We start from the raw sequence: 11529 nt of genomic DNA on the forward strand, positions 1-11529 counted from the left end.
ACAAGATGCTAATATTTTTTTATGTAGATGGTAGATTAATACCATTTTGTTAAACCAGGTAAGAACTCATTGACTTGACAAGCTTATTTGGCAATGGCAGGCCTGGATGTCTGGTCAAAGTGCTTAAGCTTTCAAAAATGCAAGAGACATAGATGCTTCTTTGTTAAAATGTTTTTATTTTAATTCCGTTTAATGTCAGAATTTACACTTAATTTGCCTTCATGCCTGTATACACAAAAACACTGGCATATATTGCTCACACAATGAGAATGCAATTATGAAGCCCATTGTTTACCCTCCTCACCCACTTCTCCCCAGCATGCCCATTCTCTGACAAGAGACAACTCTCTGACTGGTGACTCCCATCGCATCAAGCCTAAGAAGGAGGGCAAGCTACTTGGGAAGATCCCACAGGGAGCAGAGGCCACCGTGGTGCTTGTCGGTATAAAACCTTTTTATGGAAGTCTAATGTGGTTGATATTCACTCATTGCTAATAATTATGATGATGGATATTGAAATAATTGCTTTTATTTTAATTAATTATTGGAGGCTTATCTGTTAAAGGATTGCCATGCTTAGTTTTGTAGATTCTAAATTGCTGATTATAGCTTTGGTTAATTACATGTAGATAGATTTAACTGTATATATATTTCTCTTAAGGCAGTGTTATTGGTGCATGTATTGGTTGTTTTATTTATGTGTGTGTACCACGGCCGATTGTAGCTTCACCAATTAATGTTTTGATTTCCCGATAGTTTTCTTTCCTCAAACATAATGTTCTGAGATTGAAGCAACGTTTGACCTATTGTCATCCAAAATATAGCGTACACTAATTTATGTTAGTGTAAACCTGAAGGCCTATGTTTTGCTAAAGACTGGAAAACATCCATATTTTTGCATACGTTCATTTATTGATGAAGCTTTGTGTGACTATACTCATTTGTGTGTGCTTTTAAAAGGTTGCGTGGATTTTTTGGAGCAGCCAGCGATGGCGTTTGTTCGACTCAGTGAGGGCGTGCTGCTCGAGTCTGTGCTGGAGGTGCCAGTGCCCGTACGGTTCCTCTTTGTATTGCTGGGCCCCAGCGAGGCTCACATGGACTACCATGAAATTGGACGCTCCATCTCCACACTCATGTCCGACAAGGTGCGTATGTCCCACACATGCACTGTTTACCTAATCGATCAGTGGTTAATGCAGCCTCTGAGCTCATTTCATTTTGAGTTTCCAAACGTGGTTTATGAAAGAGATTGAAGTTTCGATTTAAGAAGATTGAAGTTTGCCATGTATAACTCTTATTTTGTAGTACCCATATGCATTTTATGAATCTTATAACTGTCGAGTGTCAAGATGCACCTGACAAGATGCACATTTTCCTTGTGCAACCACTTTATATATCTAAACAAACTTGTATGTGTTTTACAATCGCATCTGTTTGCATTCCCCTTGCTGTCTGCCTATATATGTCTCGCATAATTTCAAGGTGCTTCTTAAATCCAACTTTCCCCACCTCTCTTTCTGGGCAGGATTTCCATGAGGCTGCTTATGTGGCAGACGAGCGCCAAGACCTGCTGAATGCCATGACCGAGTTCTTGGACGTCAGCATCGTGCTGCCTCCCTCGGAGCTCACGGACGATGGCCTGCTGCGCTCGGTAGCCGCATTCCAGCGCGACATGCTGCAAAAGCGGCGACAAGAGGATGAGAGCAAGAAGCTGAACATCGTTCCCACCTCAGCTGAGCTAAAACAAAGTGCGTGCTTGCGTTTGTTTTTGAGTTTATATTATTTGTTACACGGATGATCCCATTTAGCCAGTTGCCTGGCTATTTTACAAGATACGTCCATGGTGCGTGAGCATAGCAACGACAAAACAAAGAATGAGCACAGGGTCTCTAAGGAAATGGGTTAGGACTTTGTTTTACAGCCATTGGAAGTGCAATATTTCTGGCCATGCTAATGCAGAGAGTAAACTGAAATTATACCTTCAGGGGTCCACCTGAGCTCCCTCCTAAGTCCTCCATTAAAGTCGTGAGTTCTTGTTTCCTGAAATGCAATACTTTACTGTATTCTTTCCATCAGCGGCTGTGCCCAGCCAGCGGAAAGAAGATGACGATCCAGACGACCCCCTGCGGAGGTCGGGTCGCTTGTTTGGAGGGCTGGTACGGGATGCGCGCCGTCGCTACCCGCTCTACCTGAGTGACCTCCGTGATGCCCTCAACCCACAATGCCTTGCGGCTGTCATCTTCATCTACTTTGCCGCACTGTCTCCGGCTATCACCTTTGGGGGATTGTTGAGTGAGTATGTGGTTTGGAGCTAAGGTTAATGGTTGAAGATACAGCGAGACCTTTCCCAGCCTCTTGGTAAAACGAGACTCTTTGTTTTGAAAAATACTGCTTGTTAATGATGAAGCAATTGTTTTGGTGTCTCCTAAATGTATACCCCAAGAGATGGATGCAGCGTAATCAAATTGTGGTTTAAGTGTGGCTTTTTTGTACAATTATTTGTGGTTTAACTAAACCCATCAAACGCATAGCTCAACGAAACCCTTGATATCCCACAAGTGTGACAGCATATTTCCCATACCTCACCTTCCACAATGGATGTCGGCAACCTCGCCCTTGCATTCCTGACTCTCCTCGTCACTCAAAATCACTGAAATTGTTATTTTTGTATCGTGCATTTGTTGTTCAGGTTTGTAGGGTTCAGAGTGTGGTGGGGTAACCCTGTGTGCTTGTAGACATTATTTGTTTAGAATGATTTTGGTGTTTTTTTTCTTTTGCTCATCTGCATTCCATGTGGTCTTCTCAACAGGTGAAAAGTCCCAAGGCCTGATGGGAGTGTCGGAGCTCATTATCTCCACTTGTCTGCAGGGAATCCTCTTCGCATTGCTAGGCGCCCAACCGCTTCTCATTATTGGCTTCTCAGGGCCCCTACTTGTCTTTGAAGAAGCATTTTTTACTGTAAGTACTCTTGTATGAAGTTCATGTTGAAGAGATGGTGTTTGTGTTTATAATTTTTTTATCGATTTTCTTTTGTTTTGGCTTTCACATCGTGTATCTCCATATATGAAGGAAGTGTGTTTGGGATCGGGCAAGTGAAGGTGATGGTCTGACAAACAACATACTTCTATACAATCCACTTGACACAGCTTCTCTCCCACTGTTAGTGGCAATGGGTACATCTAAATGATTGGAAATTTTCAAATTTTGCATATGAGGACCTGTAACCAAAAACTGGCTGTTGTGCTGGCTGGCATCTTCTGCACCATTCCATTATCAGTACTCGGTAATTGTCTGAAATATCAGGGGATGTTTAACGTGTTGTGTGTTTCCATGTGGATTTGCATTTCTTCTGTTCAGTTCTGCACATCCCAGGGTGTGGAATACCTGACCGGCCGGGTGTGGATCGGGTTCTGGATGGTCATCATCGTGCTCCTCCTTGTAGCATTTGAAGGCAGTTTCATGGTGCGCTTCATCTCGCGCTTTACACAGGAGATCTTCTCCATACTAATTTCCCTCATCTTCATCTACGAGACCTTCTCCAAGCTTTATAAGGTGCCAATTTACTTTTTCAATGAATTATTTTCTTTATTACCATAACGTTACCACCATCGCTAAACAGTAAGGCTTAACCTCGTAATAGATACCCGCTATTTTAGAAGTCAACAGAGATGGCAGATGTGACCCTATAATTGTGAATATGGTATGCAGAACTTATGGTCAGTAACTAATTTTTTAAATATATATTATCATTCAAGAACCCAGAATACAAGGTAGATTCTAAAGAGGTAGAAAAACAGCGTGTAAAAAACCCGGAGCGATACACCCTCAAAAATAGGGACCAACTGGGGGTGTCTGGGCTCGCTTGCCCTACCGTTGATAGCGATTGGGAGCAGTATTTATGCGGGAGGGGAAGAAGGGTTGAGGGGGGCTAATCCAATATTGTATCAGAACTGTACCACCACCTTATATTCTTTCTGTGCGAGACAAACGGCATTCACGCTTAAAAAAAAAACTTGCCTATATAATTTCGTACCCCATTGTGGCACGTTATACTACATTTTTTACAGCCCCATGGAACAGCAAAATCTTAACAGTTGCTGTAATGCCATTGACCCCCTTCTGAATACAGTGATTCAGCCACTCAATCACAAACTATAGCTGCAAGTACTCGGGCATTGCCCGGTATTGCCTGCTAATATATAAAAATAACACAATTGTGGAAACATGTCTAGAACAAAATGATTGTGTGTTTTCATGTGTTCGTTTATGTAGGTGTTCCAAGATCACCCCCTGCTTGCTACCTATCCTGTGATAAGTAACATGACAACTAATTCAGAAACCAGTAACAGTAGCATTGTAAATGGCACAACAGCAGCGACAACAAAAGTGCTGAACCAACCCAACACAGCTCTGCTTTCCCTTCTGCTAATGTCCGGCACCTTCTTCATAGCCTTCTTCCTGCGCAAGTTTAAGAACGGCCGTTTCCTCGGTGGCAAGGTGGGTTTGGCGTCTTGGAATGCATTTGAATGTCACTACTTTTTTTGGTATAGCAGGTAAAATATAGCTCTTAAGATTTTTTTGTGTTTAACCATTCATTGAGATATTCAAGTATATAATGCATTTAAAATGTACATTACCAAAAATCTAGCATTTTATTTATAGATTGGAGTTACAGCTTACATGATAACATCGAGTTGGTATAATTATAAAATTATCTATTAATTGTTTAGCTGTGATAAGTTGTAGTCTGGGTATAAAATTTCAGATATCAATTATATGACTTCCTATGAAAATAAATTAAAAGGCTGATACTTGAGAATTAAGTATATACAGAGGTACCATGTATTATACACTTTTGTTTTCTGAACATGTTAATAAAATGCTCTAATTTGTAAATTCATTTTCGCTGAGTCTTGGGATTGTGGATATGGTATTTAACGGCACATGTATAATCTGATAAGAGAAAGATTAATGCGAGTTGACACTCATGTATGCACTGGGAGCATGCTTTGTACGTAAAATGTCAAGCAGGTGTGTGAACTGTTTGGTTTGTTTGTCCTTGTGAGCAGGTGCGGCGTGTGATCGGGGACTTCGGAGTCCCCATTGCAATCCTGGTGATGGTGCTTGTTGACTTTGGCGTGCCCAACACCTACACGCAGGTCAGCTGGTCACACCACACTGAAAATGCCACCATTCTCAGTGAATAAACATTGGTTTTATGCACAGTACACATCCGAGTTGTTGCGGTTATTTGACCATACTTCATCATTCCAGGTTGTTGGTGGGGGGCTTTTGCTTTGAAGCATAGCAAAATACAACCGTGTATTTTACTGCACTACTTTGCCAATAACAAATAAATGTTATATAGAGATTTATGAAAGTTGTACTTATAAGGTGCTTCCGAAACAATTGCATCAATGAAAACAGCAGTGGTGACTTTGAGGGAGGTGGGGGGTGGGAATATTTCAAAATGATAATGAATTATATTGTGCAAGTCAAATCTACGGTACTTTTCCATCCCCTTGTTAATATTGCAATGATTTTTTTCTACCCTCGTGTTTATCTGACAGAAACTTAATGTGCCGGATGGGTTTTCGGTGACTTCTCCAAGCAAGCGCGGATGGGTGATAAATCCCCTAGGAGCAGAAGGAACCTTTCCTGTGTGGATGATGTTTGCATGTGTCGTTCCCGGCTTGCTTGTCTTTATCCTCATCTTCATGGAGTCCCAGATCACCACGTGAGTGACAAAGCCAATCTTTGCATTTTTAAATCATTGCAACATAAACGTTCCACATATCACAACTAAAATGAGGAGATGGACTGGTTTGATTTTTAATGCACAACAAAACATTAAACCCTGATGAAAGTATAACGGTGACATAACTCCTTTCTAAATGTTAATGAACACGCAATACTTGTTTCGCATGTATAGGATGGGATTGCATACCTCAGGTGATCATCTTGCTGATTAACAAGTGATTGGAAATTTTTAAATATGGGTTGAATATTAGATGTCAATCTAAGAAATTTGGTTTAAATCAGCATCTGTCTTCTCCAGCAGATGGCAACGTTTTCATATTCTTCGTCTAGTTTTTTGTGAAATATATATTTCTAGTGAAAGTAACACATTACTAATACTTCAAAAGAGTTGAGGCATGCGAATCAGTTTGGGTTCATGTCTACATGGCATCTATGTAATCTGTGTGCACCCATACAGTGAGGGAAAAAAAGTATTTGATCCCCTGCTGATTTCGTACGTTTGCCCACTGACAAAGAAATGATCTGTCTATAGTTCTAATGGTAGGTTTATTTGAACAGTGAGAGACAGAATAACAACAACAAAATCCAGAAAAACGCATGTCAAAAATGTTATAAATTGATTTGCATTTTAATGAGGGAAATAAGTATTTGACCCCCTCTCAATCAGAAAGATTTCTGGCTGCCAGGTGTCTTTTATACAGGTAACGAGCTGAGATTAGGAGCACACTCTTAAAGGGAGTGCTCCTAATCTCAGCTTGTTACCTGTATAAAAAAATTATAGACTGATAATTTCTTTGTCAGTGGGCAAATGTACAAAATCAGCAGGGGATCAAATACTTATTTCCCTCACTGTATTTTGTGCCTGCTTTGTGGCTGTCAGACTTATTGTGAGCAAGAAGGAGCGCATGCTGTTGAAGGGGTCGGGCTTCCACTTGGACCTGCTGCTTATCGTGGTGATGGGCGCCATCTGCACCATCTTCGGCCTGCCGTGGCTCACGGCCGCGACTGTGCGCTCCGTCACACACGTCAACGCTCTCACCGTCATGAGCAAGGCGACAGCGCCTGGCGATAAGCCTCGCATTGAATGCGTGAAAGAGCAGCGCATCACAGGGCTGCTTGTGGCCGTCATTGTCGGTGCGTGCTCCATCTGCTATTGGATGTATGCGTGTGCAAGACATTACGCCCGCCTCATCACCAACTAAAATGTGTTCATGCTCTTGTCTAGATGATTGCGTTTATTGCTTTGTGGTGTAAATGTTTATATGCTGCAGTGATTATTTTGAATGGATTCATAGCAGTTGTGTTTGGAATGAGTAAGTCTTCAAATAAGACAACTGTTCACAATGAGTACACAATAGAAATGTCAGCACCAGTGCAGAAGAAACAATATTGGCTTTGCGTTCAGTCCAAAACCACCCTTTTTGTTGCTTGACATAACAAGTGATTGGTAATACTACTTTACCCAGAAATTACAGCACCTTAAAATAAATATTTTACATGTATATTTTACAGTTTGTCTTTGCACTTCTCTCTAAAATATGCTTGCCTTCTTCCCAAATACTCATACCCACCAGGCCTCTCCATGGTGTTGGGTCAAGTGTTGCGACAGATTCCCATCGCTGTGCTGTTTGGCATCTTCCTTTACATGGGTGTCACGTCCCTCAATGGAATCCAGTTTTACGATCGTCTCATGTTGGTGTTCATGCCTGCCAAATACCATCCGGACACTGCTTATGCCACTAAGGTAGGAACAGCTCAGGTTTATACCCAACCATTATAGATGTATATCATAAGCATGCTCTCACCATTAATGAATGGTCCTGTTATTACCTTGACATTAATTAAAATTCTATTTTGTAGATTGTATATGCTTGCCCAGTTTGGGGGGAGGCCCTTACCCAGCAGTGGATTAAATAAGGGCAGTTCATGTTATCGACGCATGCATCTGTATTTTTAATAATATCAGACTGCAAGTCATCTTTTGGTGTGATTCCAGTCCAAAGTTATATATGCACTTCATTGTTTGCATTGCTTATCTAAATGACACTTGTGTGCTTTACGTGTCCTGCAGGTGCGCACGCTGCGCATGAACCTGTATACAGGGATCCAATTCGTGTGCCTCGGGGGGCTTTGGGCTGTCATGTCAACAGCCGCTTCTCTCGCCTTCCCTTTCGTGCTCATCCTCACTGTGCCACTGCGACGCTTCTTGCTCTCCCGCATCTTCACTGACCGAGAACTCAAATGCGTAAGTTTCTTTTGCAGACACCAAAACACATAGGTGCATTGCCAGCGAGTAATTATTTTCAGTGCTTAATTTCTCGATGTTTCAGTTTCGATGGTAGACTTGAATATTGAGTTGTATATTATGGTGTGTCCTTGTTGCACAATCAAATCCAGGGTGGTGAATTAGTTGTTGCGGAGGTTCACAATTAAAATCGGATTATTACTGCGTGTGTAATAACTGTAAAAATACCCTCTGCTTCACAGTGGACGTTAAAATCCCTCATTTGCAAGGGTTAAAATTGACTAAATTTGAAAATTACACTCAAATTTCTCAATTGAGATCATGTATCAGTTATCCCCTCGTGGCAGACTAATGCCCTGGGTCAGTTTTGCAAATTATACTATCCTGGTCTCTTGAGTTCCCACCTGGTTAAATAAATGAAACTTGAAACGAGAAACTTTGATATGGAAACTGAAATTAAGCCTTGATGGTATATGCATTGTGAAGGCAGGTAGAGTACATTATTTCTGTGGATATTTGTGGTTGAACAAAGTGTTAACATTTTTTGTATTTTATTCATAAACCTTTTTGGTGCACTAAGTCATGGCTCATTTGTATCCCATAATATTCTTATGTGACAAGTGTTTTTGAATGTAGTTAAGGAAACTCCAATGAGATTCAATGCGCATGTATTGCCAGGATTACGTGTGATTGTTTAATTTTCCTGATTTGTATGTGTATTGCGTGCTTTTGTCATGTGTGTGACGGCTGTAGCTGGATGCCAAGGACGCAGAGCCTACATTTGATGAGGCTGATGGGCAAGATGTGTATGGTGAGGTGCTCATGCCTGTGTAGGCCCAACAGCCTGTGGCCCTGAAATCTAGCCCTAAATCTGCACACCACTTGAACTCACAAACCAAACACGTCAGCAAACTGGGGCCAATAATGTCTCAACATTACCCACGCATTTGTGTGGACATTGGTGAAAGATAATGGGTTATGTCATGGTCTTGCCTCGAGACTTTTTGCAGGAAGCTGCAGTGGAACAACCTGTCATTCGTGATGAAGGAAACAAAGACAAGGTTACCGATAGCAAAGGGGATGTAAACAATCATGGCACTGTTTTAATAGTTGCACTTGACGTAGATATGTAATGTTTATGATGTGGGATTAGATTTTAAGTGTTTTATTTAGGGTATTTTCTTGCTTACGTTCATTTAAATACCTTTGGGAATCTTTTTACATTGCATAGGTGCCTCTTAAGACATCTTAGCTTTTCGTAAGGTGACGGTTCATTTACCTTCTAGATGTTAGAATCGCTAAAGTGATGCAAAATGCATCCACATGTATATTTCAAGATAAAGCATTTCACTAAGATGGAAATTGTTAATTGTGGCACTCGTCCTCAAGCATCAACAACCGTGCCATTCATTTAATTGGAGTACATTGCTTAACTTGTGTATTGGAGATTTATTATTGCTTAATTAAATGTGGCCTTCTAGCAATATTCATCGGGGAGTTAAAGTAAGATAAATTCCATGTTTACCTACTCTTTCCTTTATGGATTTTAGTAACGAAATAGATTAAAAATGTCCCATTGTTTTTGACCTGTCACAGCTTTTTGCGAGATGTGTGGGTTGCTGGGTTTGATTTGTCATCGGGCACCATCAACAGCCAAACTCCTAGAACAACAGTATTTCTTAATTTGAAAGAAATCTTGTTTAAGTTATGGTACCTTGGGAATTATATTTCCTGTATAATACTTTATTTGGTGATTCAGTCCCCCCCTTTCAGCTGAAACTCCACGTGTTTATGGCTCCATTCTATACCAATCTACCCACTTGTAATGCCTCCTTTGCATACAGTAATAAACTCCTGCATTGTTACAGTAGTTGCAGCTTCAATACTGCTTCAGGGTTCCTTATAACAAAAAAAATAAGTTATCCCTGCTTGGTTGCCCTGGATAAGCATTTGTCAGCTATTTAATGGATATTGATCTCGTTTACATTGAAAGCCATATTATATGGTATTTCAATATGTGGTATTCCAAAAGTGAGGCCAAACTGTTAAATATGAGCATTTTGAACATTGTGTCCTTTCTACTGTTTTCTCTTCACTGGTCGTTTTGGTAATGAACAACCTTGTAACAGATTTGCTTTAAAAGAGTAATTATGTAGACTTATGTATTTTTCCAATTACCATTTGATATTAATTTACAGTGGTTCTTAATACTGTCCTTTGTCATCAAATAAGTTTCCCTCGTTTAACAGTTAAACTAATTTGCGTTAAAGCTTTTTATTATGAACTGGAAACGATACCAAACGCTTTCGAATATATACTTGAATGCCACTGAATCAGTATAAGGTGTCATGTTCTATTTTCATCGAGTAAAACGGAATACTAGATGTGCAACACTGAAAGTAGAAATGTATACATTACGGTGACGTGCGCATCAACATGATTTATGCTGTGTGTGTAGTGTATTTGGTTAATTTGGGTGGGGTGCATTTTGATTTGTATTCTAAGCCTGTCCAAGCGATGGAACAACGTGTAAGCGTGAAATGCTGTACATTACATATTGGAAACTGTTAACATGGAATATTTGGTGGTGGCTAAAAGTACATTTTAAAAAAATTATAACATTGTGGAGATTCATTTTTTACACTTTTACAAAATTACACAAATGCACAATTGTAATGCAGATTGTAAAGGACCATTTTCATAGTAAACATTCATTTTATTTACTCTTTGGTTATTTCGGTAAAGTCACGTAGATATAAAAATAAAAATAAATTAAAATATTATATCACGACGTTTCGATCGCAACACAAGCGATCGTCCTTAGGCGGAGAAAATATAATCCGTCAGTGGAACTGCTGAACTAGCGAGAGCAGTTACAAGGCTATATTTTTTCCACCTGAGGACGACCGCTTGTGTTGCAATCGAAACGTCGTGATTTATTTTATATCTACGTGACTTTACCAAAAGAACCAAAGAGTATGGATTCCTGCAGTCACGAAATCTTCAAATCAAGATTCATTTTATTTGTTAGATGGATGATCCAGTTTATACAGTTTCCTTGATATTTTACCAGGGAGATCCGTCTGATGAGCACAGCAATAACAAAATGAAGACAAACATCACTTGCAGAGAACAAGTTCTGGGTCCTTAAACAATATAGCACAACTAACAAACGAGAGGTATTTAACGTTCATAAGCAAAACATTGGAATCACGCTCTGATGTGCACACATTTTTTTGTAAGTAGCTTTTAAAACTACAGTTCATTGGTTCACCTTAATTGAGTACTGCTTCCTCATTTGAGTGATGTATTTGGAGCAATGTCGGTCTTCAAATGTATTAATAGAACGAAATTTAAATATTTATCTAATGATCATCTCTTTCTGCCTCTTGTCCTGCGTCATCACTCCATTGTCTCTCTTTACCTCATATGTACTATGTTGCCATATGCGCACATTATGTAGCTCTGCAGTAGGATACGTATATTGAATATTCACTCATGGCTGTAGTGGGTGGCCCCTTGAG

General features: G+C 40.1%; 1 protein-coding gene across 2 annotated transcripts in view; it reads left to right on the forward strand.

Moving 5' to 3' along the window:
• The window catches only part of SLC4A3 (solute carrier family 4 member 3), a 32097-nt gene extending 21440 nt beyond the window's left edge, over positions 1-10657 (forward strand). For both annotated transcript variants that reach the window (XM_078857360.1, XM_078857353.1), the window contains exons 11-23: positions 319-442; positions 961-1145; positions 1526-1748; positions 2077-2292; positions 2810-2958; positions 3358-3552; positions 4273-4497; positions 5070-5159; positions 5571-5737; positions 6641-6894; positions 7335-7504; positions 7832-8005; positions 8759-10657. In XM_078857360.1, coding sequence (XP_078713486.1) covers positions 319-442; positions 961-1145; positions 1526-1748; positions 2077-2292; positions 2810-2958; positions 3358-3552; positions 4273-4497; positions 5070-5159; positions 5571-5737; positions 6641-6894; positions 7335-7504; positions 7832-8005; positions 8759-8839 — 2253 coding nt within the window. In that variant the 3' untranslated portion in view covers positions 8840-10657. The remainder of the gene's footprint in view (positions 1-318; positions 443-960; positions 1146-1525; positions 1749-2076; positions 2293-2809; positions 2959-3357; positions 3553-4272; positions 4498-5069; positions 5160-5570; positions 5738-6640; positions 6895-7334; positions 7505-7831; positions 8006-8758) is intronic.
• Positions 10658-11529: the final 872 nt, after the last annotated feature.

The sequence above is a fragment of the Lampetra fluviatilis genome, chromosome 1 (genome assembly GCF_964198595.1).
Source record: "Lampetra fluviatilis chromosome 1, kcLamFluv1.1, whole genome shotgun sequence".
Classification (NCBI taxonomy): domain Eukaryota; kingdom Metazoa; phylum Chordata; class Hyperoartia; order Petromyzontiformes; family Petromyzontidae; genus Lampetra; species Lampetra fluviatilis.